Source organism: Chiloscyllium plagiosum, chromosome 7, assembly GCF_004010195.1.
Source record: "Chiloscyllium plagiosum isolate BGI_BamShark_2017 chromosome 7, ASM401019v2, whole genome shotgun sequence".
Classification (NCBI taxonomy): Eukaryota; Metazoa; Chordata; class Chondrichthyes; order Orectolobiformes; family Hemiscylliidae; genus Chiloscyllium; species Chiloscyllium plagiosum.
The window spans coordinates 91,176,768-91,198,490 of NC_057716.1; the positions used below are offsets into that span (position 1 = coordinate 91,176,768).

The 21,723-nt window shown below is 39.2% G+C and overlaps 1 protein-coding gene across 3 annotated transcripts in view; it reads right to left on the reverse strand.

Moving 5' to 3' along the window:
• Positions 1 to 367: 367 nt before the first annotated feature.
• Positions 368 to 21,723, reverse strand: part of ralba (v-ral simian leukemia viral oncogene homolog Ba (ras related)) — a 75,190-nt gene continuing 53,834 nt past the window's right edge. For all 3 annotated transcript variants that reach the window (XM_043694221.1, XM_043694223.1, XM_043694222.1), the window contains exons 3-5: positions 15,228 to 15,436; positions 2,622 to 2,799; positions 368 to 2,284 (exon numbers count right to left, since the gene is read on the reverse strand). In XM_043694221.1, coding sequence (XP_043550156.1) covers positions 2,165 to 2,284; positions 2,622 to 2,799; positions 15,228 to 15,436 — 507 coding nt within the window. In that variant the 3' untranslated portion in view covers positions 368 to 2,164. The remainder of the gene's footprint in view (positions 2,285 to 2,621; positions 2,800 to 15,227; positions 15,437 to 21,723) is intronic.

Below are 21,723 nucleotides of genomic sequence, written 5' to 3' on the forward strand. Positions count from 1 at the left end.
CCATGTCAAACAATTCCATTTCACAAAGCACAAGATAAAAGGCTGAATTCTTCAGTCTTGATACACAGGTGAACCTTAGTCACTTCAGACCAGAATTACACCAGAGTAATACTTCCACTTCACACTCCAGCTACCCTTAAGGCCAGAGGTTTTAAAGCAGCATTGAATAGTACACTACACACTTGCACTTAGGATATGCAACATGTCCAAGCTCCCTTCCCTGGAGAGCATTTTTTTTGGTGCTGAGGAATCTGACTGCATCGTATGTTAACGATGATCTTAGTCACTGAAAAGTAATTTAACACTTTTCTGTAAAATATCCACAAATCAAAAATCAGCTTTTTTCAAGGAACATTGGAGACAGGGATTAGTCATGTTACTGGTTTTATTCATAATTCATGTTGAAATATTTCACATTTTCATGATATTTAGGTTTGTCTCAATCAGGAAATTTCCATCTCAATTATTCAATTTGTTAGGCAATGTAAACAATCCGAGTAGCTATTATTTTTTGGCAAATACAATACCAGTTTATTATTGGCATGGAACTCCAACCTATTCAGCTCAACATAAACATTGCATTAAATCACAAATTCAGTCATGTTATCTACAAATCAAACAAACAAAAAAGGGGGCAAGTTCAATTTACATGCAATGTGTGTTAAGGCAAATGTAGGAAAATCAATTGCTGTACTGTCCCAATATTCTAGTGTTTTAATGCAGTAATAACCCACTTCCATCCAGAAATTGTTGTTAAAAACACATGTCAGAATAGCCCAAGGTTTATACAAGTCATTCACAAGATTTACATAAAAACAAACAATCCAATCTTGTTTCTTTACAAATGTTAAAAATCAGTGCGAGATATTGGTCCATTCCACACAGGTCAACTTTGTGTTCTTAAAAACATCTGAAAGAATTCTTCTTTATTCATCACCTTTTACCACAAGACCATACAGGACTACATACGTTTTTAAAAAGTATGAATGCTAAACCTACAATAGCCACCGTAATTCACGTGCTCAGTCATTTGCAAAATTAGCTCAAATATTCAAACTTTTTTTCACACCAATGCTTTACCATAAAAACAGACAGACACACAATCCAATACCCTAATGCATGGGCTGCTCAGGTGAACAGACTTGGAATACTGTTTAGTGCCAATGATCTGTCTGAAGATCTTAATCTCGAGTACTTTTAATACGACTCATGGAGGTAGAGAATGCAACATGACAGTCTTAGAGACAGTAGAGTAAGTCCCTCCACCTACAAAACTACTAATTATATTGGGTGCAAAATACCAAAATTGTGTTCTTGGAACAGAGTAGTAGTTGTGCTCGTGAAAAGCCTAGGACTAAAAATAAACCAAGATTTTCTTTATCAAGGTAATTAGACTTATGGTTTAATTTTATGGAGAGAAAACACCTCCAAAAAGATTTCTACATAATTAAAACAGCAGAAAATAACATATTACACTTGGGAAATTTTACCTCTGGACTTGTTAAAGCCAGGAGTAGCTTTAATAAATCTGGCTTCGATTGCACTACATCAGAAAGCTAGGTTTTAATCATTTGCCCTTCGGTGCAACAATAGCACAAATTGAGAATTTAGTTGTACTGCAAGCCCACGTGTGGTGCTGTGTAAAAGAGGATCAGAGTGTTCAAACTACTTTATCAAATGTCATTTTAAACATAAGGTCTTCACATTAAAAGACAAATTAAACTTTGAACACAAGCTGTAATACAACAGCTTATGCATGCTGCCTTTTATAAGTCTGCAGTTTTCTTTTGATGTATTAGAAATCTGCCCTTTAATTACTTCCCAAATTGATTTTGAAAGGAGAGGTTATGAATAGTTAGCAGTTAACTGGACAAGGGGATCTAAAGATCTACATGGAAGGTGGAGCATGTTACTGCTTGATAAGTTCGCTCAAAACCAAAATGCTCCTGTAAGAAAAAAGGCAAAGAAATACAAATCCTACAAGTAGGTCTAAAGAATACAACTCACTTAAATCAAAGAGCATTGTATTGACAACGAACCCACTCAATATTTCAAATAAAACACCATTTTGCTATAAAGTGATTAATCATAAACAAATTGAGTGGCTAAATGAATGTTAAGTGCCCAAGTTCAAATTGCTGTCAATTGATCCCCAAAAAAAAAATCACAGTATGCAGCATCGCTCTCGGAGGCTCTTTTTGTTCCGGCTGCTTTTTTTCCCATTTTTGTCTTTGTTTTCTGACATTTTCTTTGCTCTCACTTCTCTCATCAGGTCAAAAAATACCTAAAGGAGATTTAAAAAAATCATTTATACAAACTAAAAACAAAAATATTACAGACTTCATTTGAAAATATCCATTGCTCTTCAAGGAAGAGACAACTTGCATAAGCAAAATCTTCAACGGACTTAGTTTGTCCTGATAGGTATATTAGTTCAGGAATTAGAGTGCTGAAAGCACACATTTTTCAGATCATGCAATAACCCCTCTGCAAAATGATTCAGTTGAAATTCCTGTGGAAACATTATACCACTCCTTCAGATCCTGATTGAGTATTAACCAGTCTTGGTATCTATTATGGATTGTTATATATTTCTATGAGAAATTATACAAAAAAGTTACCTTATCTACATTGGCTCGTGTTTTAGCTGAAGTCTCAACGTACTGAACACCCCATTCTTCCGCTTTGCTCCTTGCTTCTTCAACAGACACTTGCCTCCGATCTTCCAAATCAGACTTGTTGCCAACTAAAAGCAATGGGATTTTATCTTCCTCTGCTTTCACACGGAGAATTTGTTCCCTAAAAGTAAGTCATTCATTGAATGCCAAACTGGAAAATCTAAATATTTTCTCTAAATCAGCAGCATGCAGACGGATCAAGAGTATCATACGACACCACATAATAAAATGGCCCTGGTAGAGTACCTACAACATTTGAAATTGAGAAAAACACAACCTAGTAGCATCAGGCAAGTCACAGAATTTGTGCATGAAATAGTGAGCACAATTCTCTAATCAGTTAACTGGGCCTAAATGTGGAATCAGTTCTCAAGAGGGAACACAAAACCTGTAAGAGAAGCGATAAGTAAATGTGATTATACATAATCATTTATTAAACTGTAATTAATATAGATTCAGTGAAGATAAAACTCTGCACAAGTGACTTTAGCTTTGTTTTTTAAAAAAGAGTGACATTCTGATCACAAAACCCAAGACTTGACCTTTAAAAAAAGGAAAACTCAATGGGTAGGATGGGGGTGGGGATTTTAAGTTTAAAAGCTTGGGGTGCTCAATTTTTAGCATAGGAACTATTTTTCATTCATTCACAACTTGGATTCATAATGTCAAATTATAATGTTAATATTTTCAAACAAACTTCAAATAAAGGAGTTAGCCCTCCTTAGATAAAGTAGGTAGGGCAATGACAAATGCAATTTACAGTTCATAACCCATCTGGTTCACTAATGTCTTTTAGGGAAAAACTTCTCTCCTTACCTGGTCTGGCCTACATGTGACTCTAGCCATAGTATTGTGGTTGACCTTTAAATGCCCTCTGGGCAATTAGGGATGGACAATAAATGCTGGCCTGGCCAGCATCAGGAGGTGGAGAAGTCAATGTTTAGGGTATAACCTTTCTTCAGGGCTAGATGTGGGGATAGGAGGAACTACAGATAAAGGGAGGGAGGTGGGGTGGGGAGAGTAGCAGAATAATTAAAGTAGCGGTAGGTAAACACAGGTAGCGGATATGACCTGGGTGGCAGATGGGAGGGATGTATCTGGTCTGTAGCTGGAAGGGTCGGTCAATCGTTGGAAAGAAAGAAGCACACAGCTGGGAAGGGTATTTGAAATTTGAGAACTCAATGTTAAGTCCTCCAGCCTGTAGGCTGCCCAGGCAGAAAGATGCTGTTCCTTCAACTTGCAGTCTGATTGACGACAGCAATGGAAGAGGCTGAAGATGGACATATTGGAGGGAGAATTGAAATTGACAGTGACTGGGGAGGTTAGGCTGACTGTTTCAGGGCCGAAGATACTCAGGTAGCCTTATTTCAAACAAGATTTTCTTCCCAGTCACCCAGACCCCTCCACTCACCATTACTGCTCTAAACTGCATCCCCCCCTCCCAACCCCACCAGCCTCCGCATCCAATTCATCTTCAACACTTCTGCCAACCCCAATTGGACCCACCGTCAAGAACATCTTTCCTTTCCCACCCATCTGCCTTTCACCACTCCCTGGCCCACACTCCCCCACCCCAACACAACCCTCACCTTGCCCTGTAAGCAAAAAAGATGCAACACTTGCCAATATATCACTTCCCTCACCTCCATTCTGGGCTCTAAACAGTCATTCCAGATCAGACAGAAGTTTACCTGCATCTGGTGCTCCCAATGTGATCTTCTCCACATCAGTGAGACCCAACAGACTAGGTAACCATTTTGCCAGACACCTGCGCCAGGTCCAAAACAGCCAACCTGACCTCCCAATCACCACCCATTTCAATTCCCCCTCCACCGCCATCACCACGTCATTCAGACCACAAGCTGGAGGAACATCACCGTATATTCCACCTGGGCAGCCTACAGATTGGAGGACTTAGAGTTTAATTTCAAATAACCTTCCCATCGGCTCCCTTTCTAGCTCTGTCTCCTCCCTTCCATTCCACCTACCAACCCTTCCTTCCAGCAACCAACTAGATTCATCCCTCCCAACTAAGTCGTACCTACAACCAGTGTTTACCTATCACTACCTCAGCATTCTGCTATTCCTGCACTCTTTTTTTCCCCCCCCCGCCCCCCCACCATTCCCACATATAGCACTAAAGAATTATACCCAAAACTTTGACTTCACCTCTTACTGCGTTCTTCCAGCCTCCTATCTACTTTGGAATTCAGCATCTGGAGATTTTTTTTGTCTCTAGCCAGTGACACCCTTATCCTATGAAGGAATGAAATTTTTAAAAGTGTACTGATGTGACAAAATATCTTCAACTAGTGCAGATAGCAATCAGTGCAATTGGAATACAGAGTTTTACACCTAAGCAACAGTAGTACATGTCACAGCAAGTGTTACTGACGCCTGAAGTAAGAGTAATGATTGTTGAAAGTAGAGATCACCATATACCCTACAGTTTACACTTTAAATTTCACCAAAATATTTTAAGTCAAAAGCCCCTTCCATTTGAACTCTACTTCAATAGGTCACAGCTTTTCACCCCGTAATCACCTCTACGAATATCCTTCTGATTAGTCACCCTTACCAGTAAACTTATTTTGGGGAAGAATTAGGTCAAAGCAAATACAATATACAGAATCATTGAATCCCTACAGTGTGCAAAGAGGCCATTTGGCCCATCAAATCTGCACCAATCCTCTGAAGAGCATTTTACCTAGACCCAAACCTCTACCTATTACAGTAACTTTATATTTAATCTGCCTAGCCTACATGTCCCTGGACGCCATGGGCAATTTTAGCATGGCCAATCCACCCAATCTGAACATCTTTGGACCACATCAGTTAATAGAAAAATGTTAAAGTTAATACATTATAAAATGTAGCATTTTACTAGATTCTATACACTTTGTACTTACAGCAAATACTGAATTCGTAGCATATAAACATGGACAACCATTTGTTTCCCAATCTAATCCCACTGTTCAAAACATCTGTACATACATGTTATGACCCACCTCTAGCGCAGATGGAAATTAAAGCTAGACCTTCTGGACCATCAGTAGGGACACTACCACCATACTATAAGAATCCCCAGCTCTTGATGCACAATTCCCTACTGGAACAGTTATAAAATCCAAAAAGCTCATTCCTGATGCCCTGAGATCATTGCACACGCATTCCTGAAGAGGTAGAGTTTGTTTTCCAAAAATGGATTCCAAATCAAAAAAAAAAATCACCCCAAAATGTACATTAAGTTAAAATATAATTATAAATCTTGCTCTCAACTCCCAAGGATCACCTACTTTGCAGGCGAAGTGTTCTGAAATCTTTACGACTGAACTACAAAATGTGCACCCTATTGTTCAGTGGTTGAGCAAGTCAGTCCAGAAATAAACTTTAGTTTTCAAACATTTGGTCTGTTATGAGGTTCACAGCATAGTAAACCACTTATTAACAAGTTGCAATTCATTGAATAACAATGGGTGTGGTTCATTTTCCACTTGCTGACTTTGAGATCAGAGAACCTTGGCTTGCAATTACACACTACAGGGTGCTGTGTTGTAAAGTACACCACTCAGACAGACTATAGTTGAAGAAAACTGGTCAGAATGAAATCTAGATTATTTGAAGGCATAAAAAGAGCAAGTAGAATAGAGCAAGAGCACTAGCAAGAGAAAAAGAGCACGCAAAAAAGATATTTAAACTGGAGGACACATTAAAAACAAAAATTCCCAAGACAATTTAAACAAATGCTGTGAATTCACCCCAAGTTCTCTAATCAACACTACTAGAAACAGATCAACTTGTCAATCGCAGTTTGTTCAAAGTTAGCTACCATATTTGCCCATATACCCAACTGGTAATTTGCATGTCAAACTTAATTCAATGATTACAGAACAATTAAATGTCTGAGGACATACTACATAAATGGTCCTCGATTTATTAATCTTTTCCCGTTTGAAGGCACAGGAACTTTAATGTATCACAACTTCACAGTTAAAATACATTGGTCACCAACACCAACACCATATCTGGAATTAGTATGAAAGGACAGTTTCACAGAAGCTGAAGCATACATAGTGGTGAAAGGGGAAAGAATTTAACCAAGTGTTCATATTGTATTACAGTTCAAGGCATATCTGCTAGGTACTAAAGTGATACAATTGCAACATAGTTAGAAAAATGGCATTCCAGCAGTTCATACTCATACTTACTAAGAAGAACTGAATATAAACCAGCAGAATTGTATTTGGCTAGGATGTACTTGATTAATAAGAGAGTAAGGGTAGCACATTTCTGATCTTCCAGATTTTGGAAGACATTTGCTAATAGAAGTTATGCACTCTTGATTTGCTGGGGTTTTTTTTGCTGTCATCGAACCCACGATTATGCAACTCTACTTCTATCCAAAGTTGCCATTATCCATTAGGGACATCAGTACTTAGATGAGCACCTGAAGTGTCAGAACATTCAAGACTGTGGGTCTAATACAAAGTGGTATAGTGTTAGTAGTAATATATTTTTAATGGGAAGGACTCAATAGGTCAAAGGGCCTCTTTTGTATTGTATGATTCTATGACTACTTATCCCAGGCATGAAATTTGGATGGCCTTTCTATGCAGTACTGCTGTGAATTAACCAGCAGAGGGCTTACTGGAGTCAGGAAATTCTGGGTCAGCCTCCAGAGCAAAAGATTAGAGTCCTATTTGTTAAAAATTGGAGCAATTCTTGTGACAAATGACACTGGAGGAGCTGTAGAGAAAAAAAGCATGTGAAACATCAGTCTCCAGTGTAAAGACTTAATACTAAGTTATCAAAAATAGCAGATGGTGAGTGAGCGAGGGTGGTGGTTAGAAGAAAAAAAAGTGCTCCATTCATATAAAAGCGATCTTGCTCCAGTCACTTCATGACCCTTTGCAGCATACAAATGTACCCATGCTGGTGTTGCTATTACAAACCAAAATGTCCTTCTCCAACTGTCTTGACTGAGCTCAAAATGTGATGTCCCCTTCTCCTGTTGCCTTCACAAACTAGATGTTGCATCACATGTTCAAGTAATTGAGGATGGAAACTTAGCCCATCATGCAATTTCATTTTTTATTTAAAATTGAGAAATACATGCATTTGTTATGATCAGTTTGAGGATATTGGAAGTTGAAATACACTTGCCAGAGGGAAAGATATTTAAATGCAGTTAAAAATCACTCGGCCAAACAAATAGCAATAGTATTGGGTAGCATTAAAACAAGATTCTTAAAAGCTTCTTTAGTACACAGAGCAGAACCTTTCAGGAGTTGTATAACCATTCTGCTTTGGGGGGGTAGGAAGATAGGAAAATTGGAGAATGATTAAAAATTTGCATTTGATTTATAGTTACCATGGGGACGAACAAATTGTAAAGAGGCAATTCCCAAAAGCTGAGTTATCTTTTCCATTTCTGCAGTTGACACCTTGAAATAACTAAAAATCGAGCCACAAACAAGTTGTGAACAGTCACCAGGATTACAAGACTGGAATAATCTATTCTTAACTAGCTGTAACTTGTTTGGTAGGCAACATCTGCTGAGTGGACATCAGACAATCATAAATCACTAATATATTTGTAGTTGCAGTCCTGGTGATGCTTCAAAAAAAAAAAAACACTTACTTCCACCCTACAAGGTTACCAACCTTGTTAACAAGTTGTACCTCAGTACAAATCAAATTGCTCATGAGGTCAAAACAGCATGTCTTACCAAGCCCAAAACTGCTTAATGTGAATAGCTTGTACATATTCCCCAGCAGTGCGCTAAAGCTCAGAATAGTTTCAAGTTACAATATTTTATACCCATTTGAAAAATAAAACACATTCCAATAAACTTAGAGACAAGAGCATTCCAAACCACAGAAAAAGCCGAATGCAATTTTGTTTTTAAAAAGATATTTTTTTTTAAAAAAATCAATAGCTTGCTTGCCTAAGGGCCTAACTTTCAGAAAATGCAGAACAGATGATAAATATTTACTCTTAAAAGGAATGAACATTAAGTTGGATTTCCATGCACTTCGCTACTTGTGGTTTATTGTATTGAGGACTAAACATACTACTTGCCTTTCTAATTGCTTGCTGCAACTGCATGCTGCTTTTAATGTCTTATGAACGAGGGTACCCAGATTTGTATGGACACTTCACTTCCCAACCTAAGAAATATGCCTTTATATTTAAACTAAAATTCATTTCCAATCTGGGAGGATAGAGGGGATAAAGCTGGTGTAGGATGGACAGAGCAAGAACTGTGCAAAAATAACACTGGAAATATTGTGGAAAATCAAAAAGGACAGTGTAACAGGCTCACAGGATATAAAGTAGGCCATGACATGGGGTCACAGTTTTGGATTAGTTAATTTGAGCATGCAGGATGAGAGGTTGATCAAGAGAACACAGCAATGGTCTATAGTAACAACAGGATGAAGATGTTAACAGCAAGTTTCAGATGGCTGAAATAACATGTGATGCTACATAGGAGTAAAGTCATTCAGATGTAAAGGATGTGGTCAAAGATCAATTTGAAGTCAAAAAGATGCTGAGATTACAAGCAGTTTCTTTCAGCCTGAAAAGATGGTTAGAGAAAGCAATGGAATCTGTAAAACAGTGTGAGATGCATGCATCTCAAATTAACACTGATTTTAGTTTGGAGCAAAGATCAATACTGAAATCTATTTTCTGCTCCCAAGACAATCTTTCATATCCCAAGCAAACTAAAAAGCTTAAAATTCATTTCAATGTTATAGCACCCATCTAAAATGTACACAAGTCACATATATGTTTGCATTAATCATTTTTTCACCTATATGCTAATCACTTTTGATTTATCCATTCCGAGCAGGAATAGTAAAGGCTGTAGTAAATCAAATGGTGCTGTCTTAATTTTTATTGCTTCAAAGAGTAATTGGAACTTTCAAGTTTTAGTTCTAGTGTTATGACTAGTACTTTTCAGTAAATGGAAGACAAACATAAGCTGTTGCAACAATCTGGCTCTGGAACACATTCCCAGACAGTAAAAAGTTCAGGAAAAGAAGGAATTATAACAGGATGAAATTAACAGAATGAATAACCAAAGTTTTTGTTAAAAAAAAAGAGTGCTGCAGTTCTGTACAAGATTCAGTTTGAATATTTATAGTACTCCTGTGGGTCCAGGCCACACTCCAGGGACTTGAGCACAACACATACGAGAAATTGCAGTATATATGGAGAACTATTTCATTGTGAAGTGCAACCAACCGATGTTTAGGTGGATGTGAAAGATTTATTAAAGATTCATTCTTAGGATGCAGGCATTGCCTATCCCTAATTGCCCAGAGGGCAATTTAGAGTCAACCGCATTGCTGTGGATCAGGAGTCACATGTAGGCCTGACCAGGTAAGGATAGCAGTTTCCTTCCCGAAAAGGACATTCATGAAACGAATGGGTTTGTCCACCAGTCAACAATGAATCATGGCCATTAGACTCAATTCCAGATTTTTACTGAATTCAAATCTCACCATCTGCTGTGGCAGGATTCAAACCAAAATACCCATAACATTACCTAGGTCTCTGCATTAACAGTCCAGCTTTAATAGCACTAGGCCAATGTCTTCCCAATATTCTAACCTTCAAAGAGCAGGGAAACTTTTCTGGTCAGCACCCACCTCTTATCCAAAGATTGATAAACTGATCATTAAGCTCACTGGCAAGCTTTGAATGTAAATTTCCACTAAACACAAAAGCTGTAACAATAATTTCACAAGTTACAAGGCAATAGAAATCCAGCCTGTCTGCTTTGCAACTGACAAAAGTAATCCAAGTCATGCTTGTTAGGAACTAATGTCATTTATACAGTATAAATCCATATGAAAGCAGCTTTACTCTAAAGATTCAAGTACCAGAAATATAGCTTAATGTATGATAAATTAAGCTAATAAGGGTGCAATCTGGTAAACAGATGATTACAAAAGACAGGTACTAGGGAAAAAAAACACAGGCAGCAAGAGTTGCAGCTCGGAATAAAGACTGGTGAGAAGAACAGTATTTGATCTTCAAATCTACATAAATGTTTTCACACATCTATCTTTAGCCTGGAGCCTGATCTTAAAAAAGCTTTTGAACCTTCAATTAACAGAACATAGTAAATCAAAGACTAATTGTAGCTCTTGGAAAACCCATTCAATTCAGATTATTTTCATTCAGTTTTTTTGCAGGAAGCAAATCGCCAAGCTTGGCTGCCCGGTCAGAGTAATAGCTCACTGCACCATCAACATGTGCCCTAGAAGGGAAGACTGCTGACAGCGTTGCCTGTTGAGGGGCAGAGAAATAGTTAGTTACTATGGGGGGAAAATAGGAATTATATTTTGGGAAGAGAGTAAAATAAAAAAAAAAGGACGGGGGGGGGGGGGTGGAGGAGAGAGAAAGAACTGTAGGAGAAAAAGACAGTGGCATATTTGTGTTAAAAGCATGAGATGTGATTTTAATATCCTGCTAAAATTTTGCAAAAATATACTAATTCTTTACATCAACTAGACATTCAGGTAGCCTCATTTACCCACAAATATGCACCTTCTGATAATTTACAGACTGCTAACATCTTAAAGAACTATAGCTCCAATTTGTCGGTAGCGTCAATGTTGTGTAGTATTATTCTATCACAAGATGAACATGTAGGACGTGATATGCATTGGAATGGGGAGCTCCATATGATTCACTTATACTGATGACTGAAGCCCAAACCACAAGAGGCCAGTGTTGCTACAAGTGCTGCATGGGAAGTGGTTATCAAATGTTGTGGGTTTTCAGTAGTCACTGATTGTTATGGAAGCACAACCCATCCTACAACTGATGTCACCATTTTCCTCTTGTTAGCTGGCTTCCAGGTGCAGTGATTGTTTAGTCACTTAATTTCACATTTCCAAGCTTCTTTGAAGCTTGACTTTGACCATCATTAGTTTTCTGATTATAGCTATTTCACCATTTAAAAAAAAAGATTCTTAAACTCCATTTGGAATATTTAGCAGTTTTGGGTTGCGAATCTAAGGCAGTGCTGGCCCTGGGTGCTGTCCAAAAGGTAGCTCAACAAATACAGGGCAGCAAAGAAAAAAAAACTGCCAGGCTTTCTGGTGGCAGTTTTAGCTGGCTTGATAGCAGAGCACTGAGTTATAACATTATAGGTTTAGCCATAATCTTGATTCCCAAATGGTTTGGGCATATGCAAATCTCACACAGGGATGCAATACAGCTCAAATTTCAATGAAGTTGAAATCTCTCAAAAGGAGTCCACTGCCAAGACAAAAATGACTGTTTAGTACCTTAAAGTATAATTGGTGCAAGTCATTTTAAATTAAAAACTGGGGCAACAAGGACAGCAAAGAAAGACAACTTGGGTTTCAGAATTGTCATTATAACCTTTATCATGGGAGGGAAGGAGGGAGTACTTGTAAAGAGTAAGTGATCACCCTCTTGGCAAAGCACAAGGGACATGTAGCAAGTAGAGACTTAGCAATCCTCAGACAGCACAAAACATGGAGATAAGGCATCTGGGTGGTACAGTGATTAGTACTGCTGCCTCACAGCGCCAGAGACCCGGGTTCAATTCCCACCTCAGATGACTACTGTGTGGAGTTTGCACATTCTCCTAGTGTCTGCGTGGGTTTCCTCCGGGTGCGCCGGTTTCCTCCCACAGTCCAAAGATGTGCAGGTTAGGTGAATTGGCCATGCTAAATTGCCTGTAGTGTTAAATGAAGGGGTAAATGTAGGGGAATGGGTCTGGGTGGGTTGTGCTTTGGTGTGTCAGTGTGGACTTGTTGGGCCGAAGGGCCTGTTTCCACACTAAGTAATCTAATCGAAAAGTAATCTAAAAATACATTTCCCCAACCTCTTATTTATCAAAGCTAGAAGGCTTTGGATGCACCCCACAATCATCTCTGATATCAAAGGCAAAGCATAAATACAAGTCCCAAGGCAATTCAAGACAGCTAACCCATTGGGTATCTATGATTTTCACTGCACCCAAAAAAGCCAGAAATGGAGCAGTGCGGAGATCCTGCAGGAAATTAGAGAATCAAAACGCAGTTCAGAAGACTTCTCAACCCATCATGTGTCCCAGCTTCTTTGAAAAAGATATTCAAATCAGTCCCACTCCACTACACTTTTCCCATTGACCTATTAGGTGTTTGTCTCATTTATTGGTCCATTCCCTACCAAATTAATTTCCACATCTTTTCAGGCAGTGCATCTTCTGTTACAACAGTATGGTATGCTTCTTCCCCACCATCCTCACGTTCCCTCTCGTTATTGATCCTTTCACAACTGGAAAAGGTTCATTCTAGTTTACCTCAACAAACCATTTGTGTATTTCAAAACCTTGATCAAATCTTACCATAGCCTTCACGGATCCAAACTTAGTTTATGCCATGTAACTTCAGACATGATCTCATCTCAAAAGACTTCATATTCTTTCTAAATCACATTACCCAGAATTAGATGATATCCTCCAACTGTGATCTAAATGGGTTACTGATTATAAAAAGGTTGAGAATATTCCTTGATTTTGTACGGTTTATTATTTGCAAAGCCTTGAATCCCATCTGCCTCAAAAGCCTTCTCAGCTCATCCAAACAAAGAGAGACAACATTGCAACTGCACATGTCCCTCCAAAACCAGAAAAGCTTTCATTTAGTTATTTGTTTTCTTTCCCTTAGAAAATTTCATATCCATGCAGAAACTGTTCCTTTAACTCCATAAGCTTCAAGCTTGCTTAAGTCTCTTTTTTGGTATTTCATCAAATGCCTTTTAAGATAGTGATATAGTGGATTCTGTGACTAGGGTCCTGAATCTAAATAGAAGTATAATGGTATGAGACACAAGTTGGTTCTGATAGATTGACAAATGGTGGTAAGGCAATGGCAAACTTTCAAAGAGCATATGGGTGAACAGCAACAATTTCTGTACAGTGCAAAAAAAAAACACATGAAAGTTGGCAAACCATAGCTTATTATTAAAATGAAGTAACGCAAGATCCAAGGAAGAGGCAAAAATAAAATGATCAGAAAAACACAAGGACAGATTAAATAAGGAAAATTGAGAATCAGAGTAAGCTTGCAGGGAATATAAAAAATGACTGCAACAGTTTCTATAGGTAGGTGAACAGATAAAGATTGGTGAAGACTAATCAATCAGAAACAGGAGAATTTATAATGTGGAACAATTTATAATGGCTGACCAACTAAACACAGCAAATCTTTTATTAACCAGCACCTATTGGGCCAGTGGATCAAATATTCCAGATTGTTGTGAAGCTTAAAAGGGTTCAGAAAAGATTTACAAGGATGTTGCCAGGTTTGGAGGATCTGAGCTATAGGGAGAGGCTGAACAGGCTGGGGCTGTTTTCCCTGGAGTGTCGGAGGCTGAGGGATGTCCTGATAGAGGTTTACAAAATTATGAGGGGCATGGATAGGATAAATAGGCAAAGTCTTTTCCCTGGGGTCAAGGAGACCAGAACTAGAGGGCATAGGTTTAGGGTGAGGGGAAAAGATATAAAAGAGACCTATGGGACAACTTTTTCAGGCAGACAGAGGGTGGTACATATATGGAATAAGCTGCCAGAGGATGAGGTGGAGGCTGGTACAATTGCAACATTTAAGAGGCATTTGGGTGGGTATATGAATAGGAAGGGTTTGGAGGGATATGGGCCAGGTGCTGTCAGGTGGGACTCGTTTGGGTTGGGATATCTGGTCAGCATGGACGGGTTGGACCAAAGGGTCTGTTTCCATGCTGTACATCTCTATGACTCTAAGAGGTCCACAAGTAATAGAAACAATGCAGGGGGTATACACACTTACACCTAATTTACAGCATATATCACTTATGGAGGGTGGGGAGGAAACAGGGGAAAGAAAGCAAACATCAGGAATTATAGGCCAGCCTGACGTTAGCACTCAAAATACTGAAGTCCATTATCAAACATTTGACAGCAAATGACAGCTGCAGACTATATTTAAAAGGAGCTTTAATTCTGCATTGTTGCCCTTTGCAGAATTTAACAGAAAGGAAATAGGTCTGGAAGAAGAGGTGGCATTATACCCCCAGCCACCATTCCATATTAGTTCTACTGGGATGGGTTTTTTTTTAAACTACATAGTGCCTTTAACACATGCACACCTTGTACTACTAATGCATAGCCTAACTGTTCCTGCAGAGACATTCAATTACTGCACACATACAAAACTTGACAAAACACTAATGTCCATTAAGGATTCTCCATTTATTAATTTCCCCTACCCTGAATCACGTACAGATCATTTCAAAATTTGCACTCCAAAAACACGACCAGATCTCCTTCAACTTTAATTGTTCTTGAAGTACGATTATTGCCATGCTCCAAACCTCAAAATAGTGAAATAGTAGCTTCATATTGCTCCTTCTTGCAAAATGCTAGCATACAATATATTTGCAATATACTTGCAATTCATTAGAACTCCATTACTGAAAATACAACTATACATTTCATTTTGGTAGCATTTTTATAAAGTCAGTTACCAATGACTTACCTAAATTCTACAGTAGCTGTAAATGATTCCTGCTCAGTTATTGAAAAGACGCAGAGAAAACCCTCCCCACTGCGGAAGTAATTATCCCGAATGGCTGCATAGTCCTCCTGTCCAGCAGTGTCCAAGATATCTATTTGGACTTCCTCACCATCCAGAACAACTTTTTTCCTGTAACTGTCAGCTTTAGTAGGCTCATAGTCTTCAACAAACTGAAAGGAAATATTTAAAAAGCACAAGCAATTAATCTGAAGCTTGCAACTGAGATTTTTTCCCTTTCCAGGTTCAATATTTCCATTCTCTTACCTGAAGGAAAGGATTGTTACTGAAGTACAATTTCATGAGTACCTCACAGCAATGGCCATCATTACAAGGAAATGCCAGCTGTAGGCACAATGTATTTTTACCCTTTGTCTAATGCAGATCTTCCATACCAGGAGTCATACTTATGAATTGCCTTGTCAGAGATACCAGATTAATAATACCTTACATACTGCTCAAAAATGGCATTGCTTAATTTTCCTTTGGACAGGTGGGGGTTTGCCAGCAGGCACTGCAGATGAGAATCAAAGCCAACACTCCTGGATTTTATGTACTAATTAATTGTCTTAATTTTACTCTAAGTAGGAGGAGAGTATTCAATCTCCTTTAATAGCATTCTTTATTTCTTTTTACAGAGCACATTGCAATGCATATCAACCAACAGGTTAATAATAGGGTTGAAACACTTCATTGCTTGAAGACGGTAGTGCTATACCAATTGTCAAAATTTAAAAACTTTGACTACGCTGTCACTTTAAAAATGTTATTTGGTCCTGTGTGTTACTTTAAGAGGTTGTAAAGGCAAAGGTGCCCAGAAATCTAGGAAGTGTCTAGTTTAATAATGGAAGGAGAGTGGCCAGTTCTCCCACTTCAGGATTTTTCTAGTTTGTTTTGCTATAGCAGTCACAAGGTGGGAGTGTCCGGAGGAGTTGCACGCTTCAGTAAAGAACTCCTGACCTGAAATCTGAATGTTGTTCCCTCCAACCTGTAAGAATCTGTATTTGAATTTACCTTTTTGCCAAGGTGTGTGTTTAATAGGACTTTATCATATTGCGGAGAAAGTGAGGTCTGCAGATGCTGGAGATCAGAGCTGGAAATGTGTTGCTGGAAAAGCGCAGCAGGTCAGGCAGCATCCAGGGAACAGGAGAATCGACGTTTCGGGCATAAGCCCTTCTTTATCATATTGCAACAGTTAATTGGTTAAGTTGCTGTATTAGGTCAGTTAAGTTTTCCAATAGTTATCCTAAATTGTTTTCTTTTGTTTAAACACCACAGTTGAACATGCACAAAGTTCTGTTTTGCTTAAAGCCAAGCTGACCAGTTGCATCACATCTAGAGCATGCACTCCACACCGGCTTTTAAGATTTAGGATCTAGGCTACCTTAAAATATTTTTATGGGGTCTGGCCTGAGCCATAATAGCTTGCATTTATACAGCACCTTTCACATAATGCTTTTCCTTTGGAAAAGCTTGGAAAACTATTAAATCCTAATCCTATGAGGATGGTGGGTGGGGTGGGGTGCGGGCAGGCGCGGCATGGGAATAGGCAAGAGAGAAGGTAGATTCATGCATACAAAAGGGATCTGGATGTCCTTGTACGTAATTCACAAAATCAGTATGTAGGTCCAGCAACAATTACAATGAAATATTGACTTTTGTTGCAAGGAGAATGGAATATAAATGTAGGAAAGTTTGCTACAAATGTAGAGAGCATTGCTGAGACCACACTTCAAATACTGTATACGATTTTGGACCCCTTGAGGAATGTGATTACACTGGAAGCTATTCAGAGGAGTTTCACTTTGCTGCTTCCTCAGTGAAAGGGTTGACTTGAGGAAAGGCTAAACATGTTCAGTCTACACATATTGGAATTTCAAAGAACGGGAGGTAATCTTCTTGAAACATAAAATTCAACTGAATGTAGATTCTGAAAGGATACTTCCTCTCATGGGGATATCTAGGACTAAAGGAAGTGCTTAAAAATAAGTAGTCATCTATTCAAGATGGAACTGAGAAGGCACTGTTCTCAGTCATTTGTCTTTGAATTTATTCCATATAGAGTGGTGGAAGTTAGATCACTGAATATATTTAGGGCCCAGTTAGACAGATTTTTGATCGACAAAAGAGTCAAAGGGGACAGACAGGAAAATTAAGGACACAATCCAATGGGTCATAGCCTTAAATGGTGGAACAGGTTCAATGGATCAAATGGACTATTCCTGCTTCTATTCCTTAAAGTGACAGGATGTCAAACTAGTACAAGAACAGAGATCCTGCAGGATTTGAAGAGGTGATGTTTTAAATATAATCCAGAGAATCAATATAGGTCAGTGTGTTTAGGGATAATGAGCAATCAGAAGCCTGAGACAAAGAATACTGTCTGGATCTTAAGGTTCATTAACAGGGAAATGGAATACCAGTGCAGGGAGGTTATGCTGAACTTAAATGGAATGTTAGTTAACCGAAGCTGGAGTACTGTGTAGAGCTCTGGGTGCCAAACTTTAGAAAGTAGATGAAGGTTTCAGATAGTGCAGGTGATGCTTACAAAAGTGATTCCAGGAACGAGAAGCTTCAATTATGAAAAGTAGATGAGTTAGGACTGATTTCCTTGGAGAGAAAAGTATAAGGGGCGATTTGACAGAAGTTTTCCAAGTAATGAGGGATCTGGACAGAGTAGATGGAGAGCAACAGTTATCACTCATAGTAGGGTTAGGAACAAGAAGACTCAATATTAAAGAGTTTTGAAAAATGTTTGAGGTGAGAACCTTTATTTCTCCCCCCACACATGATTCAAAATGGAATGTACTATCTAGAAGTGCAATAGAGATATTGTCAACTGAGGCAGAAGAATACTGGATGACTTATTTAAAGTGTGTGCTGGGTCATTGTGTGTGTTTGACATTAAGTAAAACACTCAGAACCCATGCAGACACAATGGGCTGAATGGCTTCCTTCTGCACTGTGACAATTTCATTAAAACAGTAGAGCAAACCTCCTTTCTTATATAGTAAAGAAATTCAGTAGATGCTATAGCAGAAATGACACAGCAAATAGCATTCTCAAAATAGTGAAGATCTGGAAAGGCCATGTCTTTTTAAACAAAAAATACTAAATTGACAGTTGGAGAAACGTTTGGAAACCTATGAATTATACACATATTAATAGTGACAGTGATACAATTCATCAGAATTATAGGCAAGGACATGCATTTTTTAAAAATACAATAAATTATCAGTACACTCAATCTCCAAAGGATCCTAAGTGAAAGAAACTGAATGGCCTCATTCCAGGTGCATGTATATCAAATACTGGCTGTTCGATTTCACACATATCAGGCAAATTAAAATGTAATTTCCTAAATTATAAAGTGTTACACTGATACAGCAGAGGGTGCTGTTCTGAAACAGAAGAGAAGTAAAAGCTTTCTCTCTTCACTTTGAGGGGTGTGGTGCCCAACACTGACACTGGATGAAGTATTCCGTAAGACATCATCAGTGCCTTCCATAAACTCAAAAGTGAATAGCCGTCTCAAAAACCACCAACCAGAATGTTTGATGCAAGAGTATAAAGCTGTTTAAAACAATACAAGCAAAACTTCTAATCAGGTAGGAATACTTTGTATTTAGATTACAAAATGTAAGAAATAAAATCAAATGTTAACTGCAAATAGGGATATTAAAATTGAAAATCAATTCTAAACAAATATTTTGGCACTTGTGCAAACAGTAGCTACCACCAGTTGAGACAGTAGGATGCTCTAAGACCATGATGTAGAAGACAGGAGTTATTCAAGGTCACTACAATTTGCTCTTCAAATGGGAGTGGAAGAATAAAGTCAAATAGCGCAGAAACAGACCCCTCGGTCCAACTCATACATGCCAGACATCCCAATCTGACCTAGCCACATTTACCCCCTCTAAACCCTTCCTATTCATACACCAATAGATGGCTTTTAAATATAGTTGTATCTGCCTCCACCATTTCCCCTGGCAAATCATTCCATACACTCACCACCCTATGCATGAAACCATTGCCCCTCAGAGCCCCTTTAAACTCTTTCCCCTCTCTCCTTAAACCTATGCCCTCTAGAATTGGACTCCCCAATATACAGAAAAGACCTTGGCTATTCACCCCAAGTCCCTCAAATTTTGTAAACCTCCATAAAGGTCACCCCTCAGCCTCCTACACTCCACGGATAAAAAGGCCCAGTCGATTCAGCCTCTAATCGAATCCTCCAGTTGCAGGAACATCTTTGTAAATCCTTTCTGCAACCTCTCAGGTTTAACAACATGCTTCTCACAAATGTTCAGAATAGTTGGTTTGAAGTGTGTCTACTTCAACGCCAGGAGCATCTGGAATAAAGTGGGTGAACTTGCAGCATGGGTTGGTACCTGGGACTTCGATGTTGTGGCAATTTTGGAGACATGGATAAAGCAGGGGACAGGAATGGTTGTTGCAGGTTCCAGAATTTAGATGTTTCAGTAAGAATAGAGAAGATGGTAAAAGAGGGAGAGGTGTGGCATTGTTGGTCAAGGATAGTATTACAGTTGCAGAAAGGATGTTTGGGGATTAGCCAACTGAGGTAGTATGGGCTGAGGTTAGAAACAGGAAAGGAGAGGTCACCCTATTGGGAGTTTTCTATAAGTCTCAATAGTTCCAGAGATGCAGAGGAAAGAATAGCAAAGATGATTCTCGATAGGAGTGACAGAGACAGGGTAGTTGTCATGGGGGACTTCAACTTTCCAAATATTGACTGGAAACACTATACTACAAGTACTATAGATGGGTCAGTTTTTTTATCCAGTGTGTGCAGGAGGGCTTCCTGACAGTACGTAGACAGGCCAACAAGAGGCGAAGCCACATTTGATTTGGTACGGAGTAATGAGCCCGGCCAGGTGTTAGACTTGGAAGTAGGTGAGCACTTTGGTGATAGCGATCACAATTTCTGTTATGTTTACTTTAGTGATAGAAAGGGATAGGTGTATACCACTGGGCAAGAGTTACTGCTGAGGGAAAAAGGCAATTACGATGTGATTAGGCAAGACTTAGGAAGCATAGGATGGAGAAGGAAACTGCAGGGGATGGGCATATTAGAAATGTGGAGCTTATTCAAGGAAAAGCTCCGACTGTCCTAGATAAGTATGTACCTGTCAGGCAGGGAGGAAGCTGTAGAGCACGGGAGCAGTAGTTTAAGGAAGTGGAATCTCTGGTCAAGAGAAAGGATGCGGCTTATGTTAGGATGAGATGTGAAGGCTCAGTTAGGGCGCTTGAGGGTTACAAGGTAGCCAGGAGAGACCTAAAGAGAGAGCTCAGAAGAGCCAGGAGACGACATGAGAAGTTGTTGGTGGATAGGATCAGGGTAAACCCTAAGGCTTTCTATAGGTATTTAAGGAATAAAAGAATGACGAGTGTAAGTTTAGGGCCAATCAAGGATAGTAGTGGGAAGTTGTGTGTGGAGTCAGGAGGAGATAGGGGAAGCACTAAATGAATATTTTTCAACAGTATTCATTCTAGAAAATGACAATGTTGTCGAGGAGATTACGGAGATACAGGCTACTAGACTAGGTGGGATTGAGGTTCACAAGGAAGAGGTATTAGAAATCCTGCAGACTGTGAAAATAGATAAGTCCCCAGGGCCGGATGCCGAGCCTTTGGCATTGATCTTTAAATCGTCATTGTCTACAGGAATAGTGCCAAACGACTGGAGGATAGCAAATGTGGTCCCCCTGTTCAAGAAGGGGAGTAGAGACAACCCTGGTAATTATAGACCAGCGAGCCTTACTTCAGTTGTTGGTAAAGTGTTGGAAAAAGTTTGAGATAGGATTTATCATCTAGAAAAGATGAAATTTGATTAGGGATAGTCAGCACGGTTTTGTGAAGGGTAGGCCATGCCTCACAAACCTTATTGAGTTCTTTGAGAAGGTGACCAAACAGGTAGATGAGAGTAAGCCAGTTGATGTGGTGTATATGGATTTCAGCAAGGCATTCGATAAGTAGGCTATTGTACAAAATGCAGAGGAATGGGATTGTGGGAGATATAGCAGTTTGGATCAGTAATTGGCTTGCTGAAAGAAGACAGAGGGTGGTGGTTGATGGGAAGTGTTCATCCTGGAGTCCAGTCACTAGTGGTGTACCGCAAGGGTCGGTGTTGGGTCCACCGCTGTTCGTCATTTTTATAAACTACCTGGATGAGGGCGTAGAAGGATGGGTTAGCGAATTTGCAGACGACACTAAGGTCGATGGAGTTGTGAATAGTGACAAAGGATGTTGTAGGTTACAGAGAGACAGATAAGCTGCAGAGCTGGGCTGAGAGGTGACAAATGGAGTTTAATGCGGACAAGTGAGAGGTGATTCACTCTGGTCGGAATAACCAGAATGCAAAGTACTGGGCTAATGGTAAGATTCTTGGTAGTGTAGATGAGCAGAGAGATCTCGGTGTCCAGGTACACAGATCCTT